Source organism: Lolium perenne, chromosome 4 (assembly GCF_019359855.2).
Source record: "Lolium perenne isolate Kyuss_39 chromosome 4, Kyuss_2.0, whole genome shotgun sequence".
Taxonomy (NCBI): domain Eukaryota; kingdom Viridiplantae; phylum Streptophyta; class Magnoliopsida; order Poales; family Poaceae; genus Lolium; species Lolium perenne.
The window spans coordinates 45119188-45142070 of NC_067247.2; the positions used below are offsets into that span (position 1 = coordinate 45119188).

Consider the following 22883-nt stretch of genomic DNA (forward strand, 5'->3'; position numbering starts at 1 on the left):
CCTGTCTAGGGCTAGCAAACTACACCCTACGCGCCGCTGGATCCTTCAACCCTTTGTAAGGCCTAACTATGCAGATATTAAACTAATCCTTGAAGAACAAGGAGCAACCATAACGGATCGGATCTACTAAATAATGATCAAGCGGGGTGCCGCCCCTACGCCTAAGATAGGCGTAAGGGCGGCTAGATGTCTAACGGTTGCACGATGATAGCATATGATTCGAAGAACAATGCTAACCCTAACACATCTAAGATAACTACGTTGCTCGCCATCAAAAAGGCTTCAGTACGAGCAACGCATGAACGACGAATAAACTTGTACTGCCTAGATCGCGAGATGCGATCTAGGCAGCATGATGCTTACCCGGAAGAAACCCTCGAGACAAGGGAGTTGGCGATGCGCCTAGATTGGTTTGTGGTGAACGTGATTGTTGTTTATTTCATAAACCCTAGATACATATTTATAGTCCGTAGACTTTCTAACGTGGGAATAATCCCAACCGTGCACGAGCCAAACTCTAACTAACCGACACGTAATCTACTATATTACAGATACACGGGCACACTAGCCCAAACTTTGCATATAAGGCCGATTCACTTATATTCTTCCATGTATATTCTTCAAGCCCATCTTGATCGCGGCCCACCTTTGACTCGATCAAATTCTGGTGATAACAGCCGGATACATCGCTGGAATCCTTGTAGCAACAAAAATATACTAAAGTAGCAGAACCACAAAATATTTGCAGCAAAAGATTTATACTATTGTAGCATCGTTAAATACTAGTCGCCGGTGCACCGCCGACATCATCCCAACTCCGGCTAGCAGCACCTCACTTGTTGCTTGCAGCATCGTCACTGACTGTTTGTAGCATCGCCATGGGCAGTTGGCAGCATTACCATTTGTCCTTTGCAGCACCTCTGCCACACGATGGTAGCAACACTAGACGCGGGTGGTAGCATTATCGTGGGTTGTTGGCAGCATTACGGTTTGTCTTTTGCAGCACCTCCTCCACAAGATGGTAGCAACACCGAACGCAGGTGGTAGCATTGCCGTCGCCCTTAGCCGCAATTTTGACCTTGGCTCGCAGCACCAGCTCTCAGCAGTGGTAGCACCACCCAAGGCCCCTGGAAGCACTACTCGACGTTGCTCGCGGCATTGTCGTCACCCATGGTAGGTCCCCGGTCCACCGCTGCCCGAACCTTGTAACATCGGCTACCGCCGCTCGATGTAGCGTCGAACTGCTATTGCAGCATAGTCTGCATGAATTAGCAGGCGCGACACTGCATCCTTTGTAGCATGCAAATCCCGTTCGGCCTATAGCACACACCGATGCACGATGAGTGACCCTGTCGTCCTCAATGCCAGTCTCCTCCAGGACCATCACCGGCGTCGAGCACATCGAGTGGACCGAGCCCTATCCTCGACCACCGCAAAAAGGTACACCGCCGGCCCCGCCTATCTCGTCTGGCCATGGGATAGGGAACCCGTCCTTGCTATGGCTCGTGGTTTTTGGGGCGGCCGGCGGCAAGATGAAAGGGCAGAGCAGGTCTGCGGCAAGATGAAAGGGCAGAGCAAGCGGGGCAGTTTGCAACATCCTACGAGCCGAGATGGCGTTGACCTTGCAGCCAGGTCGGCGGAAGGTGGACTCGGCTGCAATGAGTGCCCCGGCGGCCTTCTTCCGCCGCACGCGCAACTCAACCGCCACCTCCAACCTCCACCAGGCGCGGGATCCTCATCTTGACTGCCAAATCCGATGTCGCCGCCCGCGGCGAGTAGGACCGACGAGATCGAAGCCCCAATTCCGGATGGCCGTCGTGCCCGCAGCGCACAACGGAGCACAGCGCGGCGGCGTGGGAATCTACGCGTGAGGGGCCGAGGCGACGCTGTGCAACCAGCAAGGAGGCACGAGGTGCCGCCGGCCGTTCGGGATGTAGGGGAGGAGGCGGTGCAGAGGAACCACCGGAGGTGGAGACGGGGGAGATGGAGCGGGAGGAGGCGGCGAGCATGCTGGTAGACGGCGAGCTACGAGCTGCGGCGGCCGGCTATGCGAAGAACACGAGGGAGCGGCTTGATTTTTCTCAACCACATGCGCTGGAGCCTCCGCCTGAAAAGAAGCATTTTCCTAACGTTTTATATTATTGAGCATTTAAGCACATAAGCTTGTGATTAGCTCATTAGCATCACTAGGAAGTTAGGCGCGGCGCACGCCGCGCCCGTGAAGTTACCATTTCAGTGTATTAATTTTGGCATTTAGTTGTGTATTAATTTCAACTCAAAAAAAAGTTGTGTATTAATTTTGGGCTGTAGTTTATTTTGTATGTTTACCTAATGATTATGAATATGGCATATTTAAAAAGCGTTTGTCAGACTAAACCAGACGGGCCCTCTTCTCTGGGTTATGCCGCGATATTATAGTCCTTGGTTATGAAATGATAAGATAGAACAAACAAAACTTGGCAGATGGAAACTGACATCGATCGATTTTGAACAAATATTGCTACTTTGCAAGAAAATGTACCTCTTGAAAATTTCTGAACACATCATTTGGCCCTTGGTTATGAAATGATAAGAAAGTGTGTCACCAAAACAAACAGAAGCTGGCAGATGGATACTGACATCGATTGCTGGCTCGCAGCCTCGCTCAGTCTCATTATTATCTTAATCATGTTCATATCTGCAATGAATCTTGCGTCGGTAGACTAAAAAACATCGCTGTGCAACACTGTCGGTGTGGTCTGCAAGCTGTGAGAAAAATCTAGGACTCTAAGCTTGGTTTAGCTGCCAATTACAAAAATAAGAATAAAGTATGCATGTGTGAGGAGGCTACTGGTGGCAATAAACCTTACAATATTCCTAGCAACAATTAACAAATATAGCAAATAGGTAAGATAAATGTGTGGCTACGTTTTCAGTCAATTCTTGTCCCGTAGTACATGGACTATTGTTTTTCTTCGCATAAGGATGCACACATCTAAGACTTGTGGCATTGTATGTATTAAACAAATACATTGTTGGGTCCATGTCAGATAACTGATCACACGTGCACCTGCACACGCTGATGCTTATCTCTCCCTCATCCATGCCTTTGACGCCCATCTTCTTTCTTCGATCCCCCTTTTCTTCACTCCCTCAATGGTCAGCATCTTGCCGATTCTTCACCATCTCCTCTAGAAATCGATGTTGCCGAGTGCTTTCTCGCCCTCTAACCCAACCAAATCAACGATCACCACCGTTGCACTGTGTATGTGCTCCTGCTCTGCACCTGGTGAATCGAAAGCCGTACCGTCCAAGAGTGATGGCGTTGCCGCTTTTCACTGGTGGTGACTCCCCATATGATGGTCTCAACGCTGGTATGTGTTAGTTCTTTTACTGCTGGTTGAGGTGGTTCACGTTGCTAGCAGAGCACCGGTGTGGAGTCAGCGTCGAGCCAGCTTCGGCCTTCATGCAAGAGTGTGGTCTCTCACCCTGCTGCGTGATATGCCTGCAGGCTGCAGCAACTCCCTCCATGGATCCACATAGCGTGATGACGATGGCAGCACTGGTTCGCTGGCGACACCGGTGTCAAGGTGACATTCTAGGCAGGAGACGTCGATGATGAGGGCTTCCAACGTTGCCGGCATACTGCTACCAGGTGACCATCTCCATCAGGTGCATCTTTTTCTTCCCCTTAGATGTCCCCTAGTTTGGCTTTAGCTCAGGAAAATTGTTAAATTGAGGCCTGCCCTTTCTGACCATGCAGACAAATGTATCTGTGCATATACAAATAATGCAGAGATAAATTAGAGAATGCACATCAATCGGATGTTTTGATCTAAATACTGAACAGAACAAAGTGTAACGTAGGACTAATCATACCTGCAGCGGTCATGCCTATATCGATGAGAGAAATACAATTAAGTCCCACTAACTTCTTCAATATATACCCCTCAGAATGGGCCACATGTACCACGTAGACCATCTTGCTAACATTATGCAGGAACTTGCACTTTATGACATATTTTGTGACCAAACTACATCATTTTCCTACTATTGTCCTCTGAACATAGGGAATTTACAGTCCCTAAAACCTGGAGAATTCTGAATCTGCAGAGAGAAGAATTGTTAGAATGGAAAAAATTCTAAATAAAAAGTAATAATAAAGGACAGGGGTGAGTGTCCTATAGCATTGTCCAAGATGTAGAATTACTCACTTATGATATGTTCAAAGAAATTCCGAGTGTCGCTCATAAAGATTTCCTTCACTCGCGGATCGTGCCTCCTTGACTCGTCCATACCTGGTCGGTACACCGACAGTAAATTTTTCCATTACAAATCTAGGTTTGATGTCACGGTTAAAAATTAGGGAACTGTAAGAACTGAATGCTAGGAAATTGAAAATAGATCAACTCTAATATTTACATCATTCCAGAGAAAAATTACTACAGTTGCAATGAAACAATTAGTCTGAAGTTATGTCTCTAGAAATCTAGCCACACCAATCAAGGCAGAACAGAGAAAAAAACTCACCTTTTAAATCACACCTTCTCAATCTCGGAGTACTTCATGTGGACATCATCCATATCTCAGGTGTTTATCATGTGGACCACATTCATATAGTCAACAAACTGAATGGAAGAGAAGAGGAGAAACACATACCCCTAAATGCACAAACCTTTTCTTCTTTCCATATAATTTCTGTTAATAGATTTTTAGGGCTCCAACTCCTAAGACAGATGCTGGGTAATTACTTCGTCCCATCCATTTGGCATCAACTACTCAGAACTTTAAGTGTGCAGGTCATGTCTGATCCATTTGGCATCGACAACACTGAACTTCAAATGTGCAAGAAGGTTGCCCACACTGGCACCAATATTGAGAGGCACATGGAAAGGCTAGCAACAGGTACAAAACAAAAAAGAACATTAGGTAATTCAACATGCAATTCAATGAACATATCGAAAATTCTGATTAGCTAATAGTCCTTCTAGAGGCAATTATGAACAAACTGGTGAGTTATATCATATTGTGTAAATACAGTTCCAGTTCTAGGATCAAAAGTGTGCCTTACGATTAATCAGTGTAGTTATTTCTGGGTAAACCTGCAAACAAAATTTACACTGAGCAATCGCTTTCATGAGCAGCTTCCCAAGATTTAAATCCACCTCGAAGAATACACCTAATTACCTACTCAGAATTCATGTGCTGAATTACAACTTATATAGGCTTACTTGCCTTATGACGTCACTGCTCAGGTTCATGCTGGAATGCATTTCTAGCATACAACTGCATATGGCAACAATGAATAGAACAAAAAAACTCTTGTTGCGTACAGATAGGACCTCCAACCCACATAACTTGTTCATAGAATGCTGCTTGCAATGCTTCTCGAGGTAAATGGAAGTGCACAACAGAGGAATAGAACTTCAACCTGAAGATGCTCTGAAAGTGCTCTATGGCCTCATTCATTGACATACGTGTCTGCCAAATTTATTGAAAATACATAGATTTCTTGTATCAGATTATCTAAAATATACTTGAACATCTAGGCGAAAGAGAAAAGTAGAAATCAATAATGGAAGGCATCCCAACCTGGAAGAGGAAAAATATAACTGTCGGTCATAATCGAAAGGATTATATTGATACACCAAATCCTAAAAAATTAAATTCATGTGCACACAGATATAGCTCGCATCAATTAGATGCTGGTTCCAAGCACTATAAGCAGGAAGTATAAAATGTTCCATCAAGAATTTTCCCCACGAAAAAAAGAAACATTAGGCGAGAAACAACCAGCCCAAACAATCACACATGAAGGCCATATCTCCTCAACCTTCTAGAGCATCAAACAGATATGGAAATATTCGAAGCAGCAGTAACATATACCTCCTGGATAACGAAGAGGTGAAAACAAATAATTGCGTCAAATAAGGAAGGCCATTTTTATGCGATTCAAATGTAGACACCAGAGAACATCAAATATACAAATAACTTTTAGGGAATATTAGTATTTTTTAAAACGCATTATTAAGTGGCAGTAAAATTAACAACATGTGGAGCAGAAGACAAAATTAGCATGTACTGAAATAAACGCGAACTAAAGATATGACCCTGAAATGCTATTGAAGGTTACTTGTACCAAAAAAGCAACCAAAATTTGCCAGAAGACATGCATACAAAGAAAACTGAATTCTTTTAATTAGTAATGGCCATCTAAATACATGGATATCTGAAAGTGTATCTAAAGTTCTAAACAGCATTTGGTTCCGACTGATGGAAGCACTGTTAAATCAGCAAGTGTGATGATCATTTTCTGATAGTACTTGGAGGTAGACTAATCCACATTTTTAGAAGAAGCAAAGATGTAAACATCGTCTTGTTTGTGGTAATCATTTTCAAACAATATTGGTACTGAAAGTAATTTGTATGAATGGGAAACCAACGCTCTGAGCAATGTGTGATTTAAAAAGCTAGAAACATTGTTGGATGGGCATTTGTGAGAGTTACTTGCTGACAATATTGGAAGCTAAAATAGTGTGGGTAGAAGGGGACGCAAATAAGGTAGGGAATGTGTTGTACTTATCAAAAGAGGAGCATCTGCACATAGTACATAGCATTGGGACATCAAATAAACCTGAACAAAAGAATAAAAGGTACAACAAAAGCATGCATTTTGAGTAACATTTAGTCTGCAAATAGCATATGCCCAAAAGTTAAATTTAGGAACATTGTGCCCGGCAAAAAAAAATAGGAATATCACATTTAACACAAATACTGTAAACCTATAGTGACCATGGATTCTGAGAACTCACCTTCTGGACAGAAGACCCAGGATCCCCTTTTGAAAATAGACCTGAAGAACAACTGACATAATGAACTAATTTGTGTAATATTAACACCACTTTGTTGCACCAAGCACACCATCGCCAGCTGCAGCCTACACTCGTGCATGGCAAACTGAAAATTATTAATTTAGGTACAAAAGCAAAAAGAGGAAAAGAGCAACCTTACTGCCTGTAGGACATTAGATCAAACATGTTCAAGCTATCTACACCAGCAGGACTGTAGTACGGTTGGTTGTGCACCTATGCCATGCCTCTTTCTCCGGTGCTTGAGGCAACACCGACGCAGTACAGAGCTATGAAAAATCAGCACAGAATCAAGGTCGCTGGCGACTCCGGCACGGGGACCCGGATCTCGGCTGAGCGGCAAAGGCGGGGACCAAGGCGGTGAGGCACGATCACCCCTCCAGCCTCCAATCCAGCAGCTCCACCAGCGACGACACGCACATCCTCTTCTGCACTCGAATCCGAAGCACATGGAGTGGAGAGGCTAGGCGGGCACGCAGAGCGGGCAAATCGTCCACAACGCGTGGAACCAGAGCATGTGCAGTCCTCCGGCGCCGCCATGGTTAGGCCATGGCCAAAGGTGCTCTAGGAAAGGGGCATGAAGGGAGGAACCCAAGCAGAAGGCCACACGGGGGATGAAAAGGGAGAGGAGGGAGCCGAATCTGGGAGAGGATGTGGGTGGCGGCGATTGGGAGGAGGTGAGTTTCTGTGCGAATCAAAGCGGTGGAGACGTGGAGCTCCTGGATCGCTCTCGATGGTGGGGACGTTCACCGCTTTGGCCGTCCCACGTTGTGAACCGGAGAGAAACCGGAAGACCTAGAATTAACAGCACGTAGAGAAGAAAAAAAATAGTGTGCACATCGAGGAGGAACCGGAAGGCAACCGGTACAGATCCGGTTATTACGGATTTTGCACGGAAGTAAAAAATGGCACCCAAAACGGATCTACAGTTACCGATCGTCATCTACAGTGAAAAAAGGTTACGTGTCCATCTCTATATGGAGAAAAGACCCCATCAACAGTAGTTAAAAGCATAAGGTTTCAGCAAAGAGGTTTAGCTTTTATATAGGTTATAATGTAGGTCAGTACTAGCAAAAGTGCCTGTGCGTTGCACCGGAAGAAACAAATTATGAAATGCTACCCTGTCACCACCAACATAATAATTTCCTATCTAAAAAAAACATAATCATACCTGACTTGTAATATTCGGGACTACTAATCATTTTGTGCACCACCCTTATTTTCTTTTAAGATATATATGTATATATAACAAAGGTGGTTACAATTTTTTTCTGTTCATGACGAGCATGATTAATAATCCTAAGAAGATGTTTCTGCGAAGCCGCCGCTACATTGATTTGTATTACCGCACACTTCAACCAAACTTCGTGCGTTGCTACGATACAACATTAAATAAAATGGGCTTTTCAAATCTACGCAAGTTAAATCCAAATATAACACAATCGTTGATCAACATGTATTTTGTACCGCGCAATATTAAAAATCATATAACAATGTGAATTAGCCATCTACGAGAACCCATGTTTCCTTGCCTCCCTCTATCGCACGTCAACTCTCTCGGCCGCTAATCCCTAGCGGAGCGCTGCCTCTCCACACACTCTCGCCGACTTTCCTGGCTCTGGTTCCTCACCAATGCGGTGGAGCTCCGTCGTACCGGCCGAAGCTCAGCGCGACGCCCAATCCTGCCTGCCGGCCTTCTCCTGATGTGTTACCCCTGGCCTTGCTTGGTCGCCGTAAACAATGCCTCAATCCACACAATTTCGGAGCAATTTCGAATCGATGATTTCCCTTCTCTTTTCTTTTTTCCTTTTACCACTCCCTGTCCTTCGCACCCACTTCTCTCCCATTGTCAATAGGAGTTTTGTTTCTTCCTAATCAGATCTTGGCGGCTTGTCAATTACAGGAAAATTGGTGTATATAAATTGACCGAATTCGTTGCAACGGAGGGAGGTGAGACTATCGATCTCACATTATTCGTGTCATGTAGCTTTTTCGTTGCAATGGACCAAGTGGGACTATCGAGCTCACAATATTCGTGTCAGGTTGTTGAAGTGGAAAATAAAAAAAGAAAAAAAGAAAGTGACCCATTGTTACATGTTCGGTCCAAAAAGTGGCCGGCGGCGATCTAGATACATGAAAAAAAAAGACCCATGAAAGCTGTCTCCCGCCCCATTACTTTCAGCACGCACACACATCGTTCGACACAAGCAATACATACAGCAGCTCGGCCGACGCCCGACGCTAACATTGACACCCGACCTGGAGCGCAAGTACCGCCAGGTTTGAGAGCGGTCGACGGCGCTGCCACTTGTTGTCTCTGTTGCCGCTGACCCGCTGTTGTGCTCATCGTTACCAGGTCCACGCCAGCCTCATACCACGAGCACGATCCAGACAGGGCACATGGCCACCGGCATCCAATGAGCTGCTCCCCCGCCATGCTTTCCATACTGCACCATGCAACTCACTAATAACTGAGATCGCTAATAACTTACGCGACTCATCCAGCGCTGGTTGTGTGCAATTCCACCCTTCGCTGGTTCGCTCCGTACGTTTTACGTTGTAGAGCCACGACTTACACCAGGCCACTACTGCTGGTAATATATACCAATTAAAACTGCCGATTGGGACTGAAAATGTGTTCAAGAAATTGAAACTGCACCTCTCAAAAAATATTCAGCAACAACACTCGGAAGCAGGAAGCAATCCACCAACAAAGTGACTAATACATCCGTCCACCAATCTCACTCAGGAGGCCAGGCGCCTTACTGCCTGGACAACCGTAGCCTTGATTACTGCTTATACCACCTACTCCTACGGATGCGGCATGATCACAGGTGCCGACCTTGATAAACGAGATGAGCAGAAGGAAGTTCAGAAGCTGGACAAGAGATCTGTTTCTGTGTTACCTACAGACTGCACCTTGATCAGGACGAACTCCATGTAAGCGTTGACGGGAGGTGGTCAAGAACAACGTGAACGGCCTTGGCGCCACGATTCTCTATTCCTTCATGTGGATTACTTGTACATCCTCTCATCGACCCCACGCATACGGCCGTCATCCTCATAGGCCAATAAAAGAAATCCCAAGGAAATTCTGTCTCGCGCGCCATGCCAGCACAAACCTGACGCGACAAGATCGCCAGCATCAGCGCCCTAGAGTCCTAGACGCACCATGGTGGCCGTGGTATCGTAGGTGCAGTCCATCACGATCCGTGTTGTTGTGACTCCGGACCGCTCGTCTGTGACCACGGGCTATCGGGACATCCGCTACAGCATCTCTTCGACCAGGCAGGCGAGGTCAGCGGATTTCGTTGGCCGTTGTGGGAGGCAGCAACACCTGAGCGGACGAGAGGAAGCCGATCGCTGAAGATTACATTGCCCATTGATCTGGAGCACGCGGCGACCGAGGATCTTGCAGATTTCGTCTTTGGTAGCCCTTGGCTTCTGCAGCTTTTCGTCCTAAACCTTAGCGCCGACATCGTACCTTCCGTATCCATTGATCGATTGGTTTGTCTAGGGATGCGGTAGGATATATATAATGGAGTTGGATACCAAAAGCGGGGCAGGACTCAACCCTCGTGTCGTGTCAAGCTCGGAGTCGTAGTCCCACACGTATTCCTCCTGAACTCTGTTTGTGACTTTGCATGCGGTGTGCAACATCAGAAAAGGAAAGGTTATTCTCAAAAAAAAGAAAAGGAAAGGTTGGACGGACGGACGAAGACGTATTGAACGATGGACCAAAGCGCATTGTGACGGACCATACCAGGGAAACACTTCTCTCTTTATTATTAGGTATAGATACGACTATCTGAGCGATGAAGTTCCCTCGAAAAAAAAAAAATCTGAGCGATGAAGTATATAGGTACAGACCAAAAGTCTTCGCAACAACAGATATTCACCCGACCCCACCACTCGAGCCAGAACCATCCCCAGTTCACTCCCATGGCGCGCCACCGGCCTCGGGCTCTCCTCCGACGACTCCTGCCCACCTCGTAACCGCCGTCGCAATCGATCCATGCCGAGCTCATCCAACCCGTGGCCGCGACCACAAGAGTACGCTCTCTCGACCCGAATGGCCATGGCGGCCTCACTTCTCACTGCCGCGCCCGCGCCGTCCCTTCTCTCGTCGGCATCGCCGAGACGGAGGCCCTTCCTCGCGGCCCCTGCGCCCGCTCTCCGCCTGAGGGCCCCCGCTTCCCCTCCTCCCCGACCCCCGCAGCTTGCGCGCGAGTCCCGTGCCGCTCGCGCGCCCGTCGCGCGTGGCGTGGCGCTGTCGCAAGGCGAGGCCGAGGCGCCGGAGCGGGGTGCTCTGGCCACACGGCTGCTGCTGGGCGCGCTCATCGGCTCCGCCGCGCTGCTCGGCTGCGGCGCGGCCCTGGCGGCGGCGGCGGAGGACTCCATCAGGGCGTCCGGGTTCGGGCTGCGGGTCGCCGCGTCGCTGCGGAGGCTCGGGTGGCCCGACGACGCCGTCGTCTTCACGCTCGCCACGCTGCCCGTGCTCGAGCTGCGGGGCGCCATCCCGGCCGGGTACTGGATGCGGCTCCACCCCGTCCGCCTCACCGTCCTAGCCGTTCTCGGGTTTGTCTCTGCTTCTCTCATTGCTTCGTTTGGTTAGGTCTAGTATTGCCCGCCAGATGTTCGATGAATTGCCGGTGGCATTTGGCTGCATTTCAAATAGCATGTAGTAGTACGAGTAGATATTGTTACATTGTTCTGCAACTATAATAGATACAGTACTACGTTGTACTACATAGTACAGATTTATTGTGACTGCTGAAACTGATGTGTACAACAAGCCTAGGCAAAATGTGGGACTTCTGAGACGAATGTGTATAACAAGCCTAGTCGAAAGTATGTGTTTGGAATCTGAAACTGATGTGGAGAACAAGCCTAGCTAAAACGTGTGTTGAAACTAATGTGTAGGACAGGCCTAGTTGAAGTGCATGTTTGACTTCTGAAACAGAACAAGCCTAGTTGAAATATAGGTTTGACTTCTGAAACTAATGTACTATAAACAAGCCTACTTAAGTGTGTTTTGGCTTCTCTTTAAGCTCAGACGTAATAAAATACACAACCTGTCTGACAAAGTCGGTCACACGGTTTCATAAAGTGATAAATCAGATTTATCTGTATGAACAGTGTGATAAATTAGCCTACTAGCTTACTTAAACTTTTCTTTGGATTATACATAGAGAAATTAATGATGAAGTGGATTGACTGTGTATCCTATGCTTGTTTTGTTCAAATTAACCCAATCTTCTACTAAAACCTGAAAGGGTACAACAGCCCCAAAGAAAGGGCCACCCAGTAAATCAACTTACATAGCTGCCCTTTGGCACATGTTTTAAGGGAAGCTAAGTCATTTGTTGCAAAATGATATCTACCATGACATGCAAATTAAGTAAATATGAAGACATGCTGGTTCATTTTAGTTAATCTGTGGAACTGAGAGTGCCATATAACTTGCTGCTGTGTCACAGGACAACTTAGCTATTATCCTGGGTTTTTTTCTCTCTCAGGATAATTAGTAGTTTCCTACCTGTGCGATGCTGAGATTTAGTGATAGTGACACTTGATTATCAGTTCCTACAGTTCCGACATGGCAAGATAAATTCTAAAGAGAACAGAGCAAGTGACTGAAAAATTAACAACTATATTTCAATAGAAAACGTTCATTTTTTGCCCCCAAACTATTTGCAACTCTGACTTTATAGTTACCGAAACATTCACCCCCTGTCTGATTTTGACACTGTTTTAATGCTGTGGACGATGGTTCCCCCTGGTTTTGCACAAGCGGGTGCTACATCACCTTCCTCGCTCTCTCCCCTCCTGTCTCTCTACTCCAACTCATCCTATCATCACAGGCCAATCCTGAAATCCAATCCCGTGGCTATCTGAGAGCAGCTGGCAGATGTGCTCCAGATGAAGGCACTAGAGATCTCCCACATCCTCACAGGCCTGAGCAATCCCGCTGATAGCTCCATGCTGCGCTACCTGTCCGTACGTCTCACCATCCTATCAGTTATTGGGTTTGTCTTTGCATTTCTCGTGTCATTGTTTTGTTTGACAAAGTCTAGTATTTGTCTGTGACGTGTTCTATGAATTGTCGGTGGTGCATTGACTGCTTGTCAAATAAGGTGTAATACGAGTAGATACTATACAATGTTCTGAAACTAATAGATACTATATTACATGGTACTAAATACTATTATGAGTACCGATGACTTTTGAAACTAATGTGTAGAACAAGCCTAGTTGAAAACTTGAAATGTGTGTTTGGCTTCTGAAACTAATGTATAGAAAGAACAAGCCTAGATGAATGTAGGCTTGACTTCTGAAACTGATGTACTATAAACAAGCCTACTCATGTGTGTTTTGGATTCTCTTTAAGCTCAGACATAATTAAATACGTGCTGTCCGACAAAGTCAGTCACACAGTTTGATGAAGTGACAAATCAGTTATCTGTGAACAATGCGATAAATTAGCCTACTACTTACTTAAACTTTTATTTGGATCATACATAGAGAAATTAATGATGAAGTCAATTGACTGTGTATCCTATGTTCGTTTTTTCAAATTAACCCCATGTTGTATTAAAACCTGGAAGGGCACGACAGCCCCAAAGAAAGGGCCCCAGTAAATCAACTTACGTAGCTGCCCGTTGGCTCATGTTTAAGGGCAGCTAAGTCATTTGTTGCAAAATGATATCTACCATGACATGAAATTTAAGTAAATATGAAGACATGCTGGCTCATTTTAGTTAGTGTGGAACTGAGAGTGCCACATAACTCACTGTGCTGTCTCACAGGACAACTTAGCTATTATGCTGATGTTTTTTCTCAGGATGATAAGTACTAGTTTTCTAGCTCTGCCTTGCTGAAATTTAGTGATGGTGACACTTGATTATCACTTACTTGTTACTACAGATTTACATTTCCTACATGGAAAGGTAACTGATTCTGAAGAGAACGCAGCAAGGAACTGAAAAATTAACAGCTATAGGAACAGAAATTCATTTTTGCTCCTTAACTATTTGCAACGCGCACTTTGTTCTCCATACAATTGTCACTCTTAACCCCACCCCGCACCCAGGGTACAGTTAAAGCATTCCCCCCTTTCTGATTTTGACACTGTTTTAATGTTGTGGACGATGGTTTAGCCCGAGAGGCTCGCACCTCACCCTGGTTTTGCACAAGCGGGTCCTACATCACCTTCCTCCCTCTCTCCTTTCCCGTTTCTCTACTCCAACTCATCCTATCATCACAGGCCAATCCTGTGTCACACCTCTCTCCAGTTCCTGACCATGACAAACTCGTTCCCAGCGACCTTGACAGTGAGGCTATCTGAGAGCAGTTGGTAGATTTGCTCCACATGAAGGCACTGGAGCATCTCCCACCGGCAGCAGTCCAATGTATTCACAGGCCTGAGCAAGCCTGCGGATAGCTCCATGCTGCGCTACCTGTCCGTCCGCTTCACTGTCCTATCTTTTATTGGGTTTGTCTTCGCATTTCTCGTGTCATTGTTTGTTTGATGAAGTCTAGTATTTGCCGGTGAGTTGTTCGATGAATTGCCGGTGGTTCATTGACTGCTTGTCAAAATAAGCTGTAATACAAGTAGATACTATATTACATGGTACTAGAAGCTATTATGAGTACCGATGGCGATGACTTGTGAAACTAATGTGTAGAACAAGCCTAGTTGAATTGTGTGTTTGGCTTCTAAAACTAATCTAGCCTACATATACGTGTTTTAGCTTAACAATGTGATAAATTAGCCTACTAGCTTAGTTAATTTTTTTTTGGATTATACGCAGAGAAATTAATGATGAAGTGGATTGACTGTATCCCATGTTTGTTTTGTTCTGATTAACCCCATGTTGTATTAAAACCTGAAAGGGTACAACAGCCCCAAAGAAAGGGCCACCCAGTAAACCAACTTACATAGCTGCCCTTTGGCACATGTTTAAGGGTGGTAAGTCATTTGTTGCAAAATGATATCTACCATGGCATGCAAAGTAGGTAAATGTGATGACATGCTGGCTCATTTTTGTTAGTGTGCGGAACTGGGAGTGCCACATAACTCACCGACGTCTTACAGGACAACTTAGCTATTATCCCAGTGTTTTTTCTCCGGATAATTAGCACTTCTCTAGCTGTGCATTGCTGAGATTTAGTGATGGTGACACTTGATTATCGCTTACTTGTTACTCAGATTTACAGTTCCTACATGGAAACATAACTGATTCTGAAGAGAACTCAGTTGATCAAGGCACTGAAAAATTAACAACTATAGCTGAAAGAAACTGTTCAATTTTTTTTTACGATGTACGCCCGTAGGCCTTTCGGAGCTTGACAGGAAACATTGGACGGGCCAAAACATACGCGGAGCAGTGAGTTTGGACATAGTTAATGGAGTTTTAGTGCTAGATAGTCGTTGGATAGAGGAGAAAATGATTTGGGGCTGGGCGAGCCATGGCATGGTTTTGTTTCAGCGTAGCTCCGCCAGTGCCTCTAGGCATACATTACTAACAATACAGACTTGAAACACATACAAGCAACAGAAAACAAGGAGGCCAGAGAAGGAGAGCACCAGCAGCTGGTCCACATTTTTTGCTCCTGAATTAGTTGCAACCCTTACTCTATTCCCTAAACAACTTTGTGTCACTCTGATTTTGAAACTGAAGTATTCTCCCCCAAAGGTACAGCTACCGAAGCATTCTCCCCCTATCTGATTTTGACACTGTTTTAATGCTGTGGACGATGGTTTAGGCCGAGAGGCTACGCACCTCACCCTGGTTTTGCACAACCGGTGCTACGTCACCTTCCTCCCTCTCTCCCCTCTTGATACTCTACCCCAACTCATCCTATCATCACAGGCCAACCCCGAAATCCAATCTTGTGCCATTCACACCACTCTCCAATTCCTGGCAATGAAAAACTTGTTCCTAGAGGCCTGGACTGCGAGGTCTGGCAGCAGTCGCATGTCTTCACAGGCCTGAGCAAGCCACTGATAGCTCCATGCTGCGATACCTGCCTGTCCGCCTCACTTTTCTATCCTTTATTGGATTTGTCTTTGCATTTCTCGTATCATTGTTTTGTTTGACGAAGTCTAGTACTTGCCCGTGAGGTGTTTGATGAATTTTCGGTGGTGCATTGACTGCTTGTCAATAAGGTATAATACGAGTAGATACTATAAAATGTTCTGAAACTAATAGATACTATATTACATGGTGCGAGACTTGTGAAACTAATGTGTAGAACAAGCCTAGTTGAAAAGTTTGTTTGGCTTCTGAAACTATTTTGCAGAACAAGCCTAGACTTCTGAAACTAATGTGTATAAAAAGCCTAGTTCAAACGTCTTTTTCACTTCTGAATAATGTGCATAACAACCCAGTCGAAAATATGTGTTTTGACTTGTCTTTAAGATCACACATAATGGAACACACCCAGTTCGTTAAAGTTGGTTACATAGTTTGGTAAAGTGATAAATAAGGATATTGTGTATGAATAATGTGATATGTTAGGCGACCATCTTAATTGTACTTTTGATTGGATTGTGTGTAGCAAAATTATGAAGTGGACTGACTGTGTAGCCTTTTTTTTGTGTTCAAATAAACCCCATTGTGTATTAAAACCTGAAAGGGTGCAACAGCCCCCAAAGAAAGGGCAACACAGTGAATTAACTTACATAGCTGCCCTTTGGCACACGGTTAATGGTAGCTAAGTCATTTGTTGCGAAATGATACCTACCACAACACATAAACTAAGTGCATATGAAGATATGCTGGATCATTTTAGTTAGCGCGTGGAACCGAGAGTACCACATAACTGACGGCTGTCTCCAGGACAACTTAATTATTGGCCGGATGTATTTTCTCAGAATTATTTGTAGTTCTCTAGCTGTGCTTTGGTGAGGATTAGAGATGCATGACACTTGATCATCGCTTACTAGTAGTTACATAGATTTTCAGTTTCTAGATGGTAAGGTAACTGATTCTGAAGAGAACAGAATTGGTCAAGGGACTGACAAATTAGCAACTATAGTTTGTCACGGCCCAATCACAGAGATGGGGGGAAACGACCAGATATTGTGGGATAATGATTGTATGTGGTTACAATCAAACCATGGATACAAGAGAAATCAGAAAATGGGTTGAGAGAAGCAAAGCACGAGGTGGGGAACGAGAGGAACTAGACGAGGAGAAGGCAACTGCCTTGATTCATTTTCTTCGATACCCTCTGCCAGCAGCTGCTTCCTTTCCTTATAAGCTTCGTCAGTTTCATGCACCAGGCCCAGCACACGGAACCCAGGGCCCAAGACGACAAAGCCCAGAATGTTACAAGGGTGTACATGACATTCTCGCCCCCTTAAAATCCGGCTTGCCCTCAAGCCGCAACGATATGCCACCCGGATCCCACAGCATAGTGATAGGCACTGAGATATTATTCTCTACTCCCATGCACATGCTTATGCTGAAAATGCTTGGCCTTTACAGAGAAACTGTTGTATCCACCCTCCAAGTATGTAATCCGATTCAGGCACTCATTTTGAACATGCATAACATCCACCACAAGCTGCAGTGCTATACCACGCCAAGGCAAAAGATATGCCAAAACCTCTCTCTGCTCATTCAGATATGTATCCACACCAATGTTGCACCACTTAGTATGTAAGAAATAGATCTGGAGCATTCGGAGATTACCAAGAATGACCGCATGAAAAAGAACAGGAGGTGTCCATGACTGTTGGGCACACTGAGTTAAGTTGTCGGTAGAAACCATCGGGGTTGGGCCTGTCATGTGAAGTGGTGATTCTTCAGTCAAGCTCAAGGTGTGACCAGGCAGCTGTTGTAGAGAATAATGAGGTCGTACATTTGGCCAAGAACCGCTCAATAATATCAGTAAAGTAGAGAATCTGAACCAGCAGTCAATAGTTGAGAAGTGCATGTAAATATGGACTGAAATCTTGATGTTGTGTAACCATATACTGCTATAGCCAGCTGCCCAGACTATGTGTACCAGTGCTTGCCAATATAATCTCACAAATTTTCACTAGGCAACCTATATCTCGAGGTGGATCCTCAGACTGCAGTGACAAATAGTAATGTGCTGCAGTTTCCATAGCCTTCCTCGTTGTGCCTGACAATGTGCAGTACCAATATACAGGAAGCAACGGCACGAAAAGAAGTATACCACTCGGAGCCAGTTGTATGCATGTTCCTTGTAGAAAATCAACCTGGAAGATGGAACACATTTCCTCAACATCCAAGACATGTGAAGCTGAGCCCAGTAGTCGCTTCAGTATATAACTGTCTCCATTCACATTTTCATATTTCTGCTGCTCAAAACTAAGTTGTGCCACTCGTGCAATATGAGAATCAAGCAGCATGTATGTAGTCACAAACCCAATACCTGAGAGTGAATCTGGAGGCCGATGTGAAGCAAGTTTCAGAGGGGTTAAACAAGGGTCCAACCGATGAACTGGCAGATCAGGCGGGTGTGGCGGCACTGGAGGCTGTGCTGGAGTAGTCGTAGAGTTTCGAAACTTACTTCTTAGGACCCAGCGCATAGGACGCCGCGCAATACGCACTACCCACTTGATGAGTCGGTGAAGCTTCTTTCCATTCCTTATAATGCCAGTTTTTCTGTCACTTACCTCTGATACACTGGGTAGCTCATTTTTCCCCTGCTCTTGCGCTTGCTCCTTGTCATCCAGCATGACCAGTGTTTTGTCGAGCTCCTGGATGGCTGCTGGTACCGGCGTTGTAGAGTGGTGCTTGGACCCGGCATCACCAAGGACCACATGTGTAGACTCCTTGGCGGTACCGGAATGCTCATTAAGGGGTGTTGGCACTGCCAAGTTAAGCATTACTGATTCAGAGGAGAGTGGTGCCACCTCCACCTGATCCCAGTCAATAACGATTGGACTCGAGTTGTTTGGCATGAAGACGAGATGGCCGGTGATGCATGTTGGATGTTAAGGAAGCAACATCCATCATAGATGCACCGTCCATGCAGAGCGCCTCGAACTTGGCTTGCCTCGAACCCTGACTGAAACTCCACAAACACCTCCACATAAGTGGATCTCCGCAGCATGCACAACTCGTTCACTCCATATGCATCAAACAAGTAATGAAATCAAACCATGGATACAAGAGAAATCAGAAAATGGGATGAGAGAAGCAAAGCACGAGGTAGGGAACGAGAGGAACTAGACGAGGAGAAGGCAACTGCCTCGATTCATTTTCTTCGATACCCTCTGCCAGCAGCTGCTTCCTTTCCTTAAAAGCTTCGTCAGTTTCATGCACCAGGCCCAGCACACGCAACCCAGGGCCCAAGACGACAAAGCCCAGAACGTTACAAGGGTGTACATGACATAGTTTAAAGAAAAACTTTCATTTGTTGTCCGTAAACTATTCGCACCGCACACTTTATTCCCTAAACAATATTTGGTTGCACTTGGTCCCATAAAGTAGTCAGTGAAAACATTTTCCCCTGTCTGGTTTTGACACTGTTGTAATGGCATGGACGATGGTTTTGACCAAGTGGTGTGCACCTCACCCTGTTTTTACATGCGGGTGTTATGTCACCTTGGTCCTCCGGTCCTCCCTCTGTCCCCTATGTCTCTCTCCTCCCTGTCCTCCACCATCCTATTATCACTGACCGATCCAGAAATCCATAACTGTGCCACTCATACATTGCTCCAATTCCCAACCATCAGAAACTCGTTCCCAGCATCCTTGATGTGAGGCTATCTGAGAGTGGCAAGCAGATATGCTCCGGGAGAAGGCACTAGAGCATCCTCTGCCAGCGGCAGTTGCATGTCATCACTGGCCTGAGCAAGCCTGCCGATAGCTCCATGCTGCGCTACCTAGTTTAAGTGTTACATTGGCCGGACATCGCACGTTCCTACCAATGAGAGCTGTCCACCACCTCCTTCTCACCCTTTTCCTGCCACCTTGAAATATCAATGATGGTGACTCCCTCCATCTCCTTTTGATCTGCTTGTTTGAAGAATTAATTCTTGATTGGAAGCAATGTATTATGGGAACCATGAATGTACTAGAATTGATAGCAGTGACTTGTTTCTTCTTTTGAATTGACATCAACAGCGCAAATGTACTCGTGATAGCATTTTATCCATTTTCTCCGAGAGAAAAGCCAGTACTTGTCACTAATGTTGGACTACAGTTATTCAGTTAGGATTAGGGGGATGTGATGAGCCTGTGGATCTTCCTGTCAAGCTCATCCTTCTTAGCCTCGACAATGCAACTCACCTCCAACCTCCTTTCACCAGCACAAAGTCAGTGTCACCTCTACGCGCTTATATCTTTAACAGCCTCCTGCAAAATTCCAACTCATCAACATTCAGAAAAATTTGCACTCCTGATTCTGAAGAACTGGAAAGAATCCACTCTGAATGGAATTCAACAGTGTGCAAAAGACTGAAGAGAGAGGGAGAGAGGGAGAGAGAAGAGGGTGGGGGTGGGCAGGAAGGTGATGTGGCATCCACATGGGCAAAACCAAGATCATGTGGAAGCCAAGTGATAGACTATTTAGCATTTGATACAGTAGTTCTTCCATTCAGATGATTGGTAGGTTCATGATGGTGTTTTATACTTGTATGGTTATTTTTCATTGACGCGGCTGAAATGTAAATTGCATGTGATTAATTCTTGATTGGAAGCATTGTGCTATGGGTATGGCATGAATGTACTGCAAATGATAACAGCGACTTATTTCTTCTTTTAAATTGACATCAACGACATGAATGCACCACTGATAGCATTTTAATAGGGGAATTGGCTGTACAACATGGAGAAACCATAGGAACCCATTTTAAAAGTAAAGCCAGGACCTGTCACTAGTATTCGAGTGAAGGTATTTAGTTAGGATTAGGAGGATAGGTGGACATTGTAGATCTTCCTGTCAAGTTCATCCTTCTTAGCCTCAAACCATGTTGCTTACATCCTGCCCACCCTTCACTAATACAAAGGTCAGTGTTGCCTCTACGCGAAATGTCTTTGACAAGCTCCTAGAAAATTTCAATTCATAAACATTCAGAAAACTCTGCACTCCCTTTTCATCAGAACAGAAAAAAAAAATCCACTCAAAATGAGTTTCTGTAGTGTGCAGGAGATGGAAGAGAGATGGAGAGATCGATAGAGGAGGGGGTGGGCAGGAAGGTGATGCTGCATCCACATGCACAAAATCAAGTGATGTACTATTTAGCATTTGAAACAGTTGTTCTTGCATTCTGATGACTGATAGGTTTGTGATGACGTTTATAGTCATTTTTCAGTGACGCGGTTAAAATTTAAATTGCCCATTGTTACTATAGTGTCAGCAATTTAATCATCTCTCTCCAGGATGCTTCATTCTATATATAACTTTATTTGTACTATGGGTTTCTCCAGGAACATGGTGCCTGTGCCATTCATCATCCTCTACCTGAAGAAACTCGCCACCTTTCTCTCACAAAGAAGTGCTTCTGCGACCCGGATTATGGATCTCCTCTTTGAGCGGGCGCGGCGGAAGGCTGCACCTGTGGAGGAATTCCAATGGCTTGGGTTGATGCTGTTTGTTGCTGTTCCATTCCCAGGCACCGGGGCATGGACCGGCGCTATCATTGCATCAGTTCTGGGCATGCCTTTCTGGTCGGGTCTGTCAGCGAATTTCGTGGGGGTCGTCCTAGCAGGGTTGCTGGTAAATTTGCTCATGAATCTTGGGTTGAAGTACGCCATAGTCACTGGTGTACTTCTTTTCTTTGTATCAACTGTGATGTGGGGAGTCCTTCGGTCTCTCAAGAAGTCATTGAATACAGAATGATGTTATGATTGAGTCCAGGTTGAAATGTTTCTGGTACGTTTTTTTGTCCTTCTGAGGGATTTAGTTGCAACTAAACTGTCAACTTGTAGTCTTGTGAGGGATAATATTATTCCTGATGTTCAACTGAAGCTTTTGAATTTCTTCTGTTTGTTACAAGGAAAAATGGGAAATAGCAGAGTGACAGTTGTACAACGCGCTGAGTGTGCATGAATTTGATCATTGTGTTACAACTGAGTCGAGGTGTTTCTGATGCATTTTTGTATTGTCAGTTTCAAGAGGTAATCCACCGATCCTCGTGGGGGATGTTTAGTTGCAAGAGCCATTTCTTTCCTCGCATAATCTATGCGGTAAACTGTTAAATTAGTATTTTGCAGTTTATTCGTCAAAGAATCTTGGTTTGAAGTACGCCATCGTACTTCTTTTCTTTCTATCAACTGTCATGTAGGGAGTCCTTTTCTTTCTATCAACTGCCATGTAGGGAGTCCTTCGGTCTCTCAAGAAGTCATTTAATACAAAATGATGTTATGACCAAGTCCAGGTTGTTTCTGGTGTATCTTTGGGTGTCAGTTTGAAGAGATTTATCCTTGTAACTTAGTCTTTTGCTGGTATTCAACAAAGAATCTCGGTACTTATTCTTGGTGTTCAAGTGAAGCTTTTGAATTCCTTCAGTTTGTAACACGGGAAAACGGGAAATAGCAGGGTGACCGTCGTACAGTGTGCCGACTGAGCATATAAATTTGATTATTGTGTTATTACTGAGTCCATTTTTATATTGTCAATTCAAGAGTTAATTTACCGATCCTCGGAGGGATGCTTAATTGCAAGGAACCATTTATACTTTTCTCGTATTATCTATGCAATAAACTGTTAGCTTAGTTTTTTGCAGTTCATTCGTCAAAGAATGTGCGTTTGGGTTCACGCCTTGTTTATAACTCATTTTTCGTCAATTCATGGTCATAGTTAGTGTGACATGCTAAATTTACACGATATAATTAATAAAAAAATTAATTACACTGTGCCTTTCAAAGATATTGTAATCAAATCATCGCAAATGAGAGAAGAAAGAAAAGAATGATTTCCATGAATGTGTGGATCAATTTGCATAGCTCGCATGGAGTATATGTTTATTTTCCGAAGGCCTTATAGATCACATAACCAAAATGTTATTACCTATAAGCTCCCGAGTACACTCAGGACCAACACCAC

The 22883-nt window shown here is 44.9% G+C and overlaps 1 protein-coding gene and 1 long non-coding RNA gene across 7 annotated transcripts; one reads left to right on the plus strand and one right to left on the minus strand.

Annotated features, from left to right (window-relative positions):
• Positions 1 to 2788: 2788 nt before the first annotated feature.
• LOC127292352 (uncharacterized) lies at positions 2789 to 8556 on the minus strand. 6 transcript variants are annotated; one of them, XR_007845106.2, is made up of 5 exons: positions 7065 to 8556; positions 4510 to 6916; positions 4194 to 4277; positions 3859 to 4086; positions 2789 to 3752 (listed from the first exon to the last, which is right to left on the minus strand). It is a non-coding gene; the product is annotated as an uncharacterized lncRNA (long non-coding RNA). The 6 variants fall into 6 exon arrangements; XR_007845107.2 differs by having other exon boundaries at positions 4510 to 5868; positions 6792 to 8551; XR_007845109.2 differs by having other exon boundaries at positions 4510 to 5460; positions 6792 to 8548.
• Positions 8557 to 10727: 2171 nt separating this feature from the next.
• On the plus strand, positions 10728 to 21869 carry LOC127292351 (uncharacterized). The gene is made up of 2 exons (XM_051321731.2): positions 10728 to 11426; positions 21266 to 21869. Exons 1-2 carry the CDS (start codon positions 10864 to 10866, stop codon positions 21675 to 21677), a joined length of 975 nt encoding a protein of 324 aa, XP_051177691.1. The 5' UTR covers positions 10728 to 10863; the 3' UTR covers positions 21678 to 21869.
• The last annotated feature ends 1014 nt before the right edge of the window (positions 21870 to 22883 follow it).

Coding starts and splice junctions, on each gene's coding strand:
- LOC127292351 (XM_051321731.2), top strand. CDS start 10,864: ATGCCGAGCTCATCCAACCCGTGGCCGCGACCACAAGAGTACGCTCTC. Junction 11,427..21,265: donor ACCGTCCTAGCCGTTCTCGG/GTTTGTCTCTGC, acceptor GGGTTTCTCCAG/GAACATGGTGCCTGTGCCAT.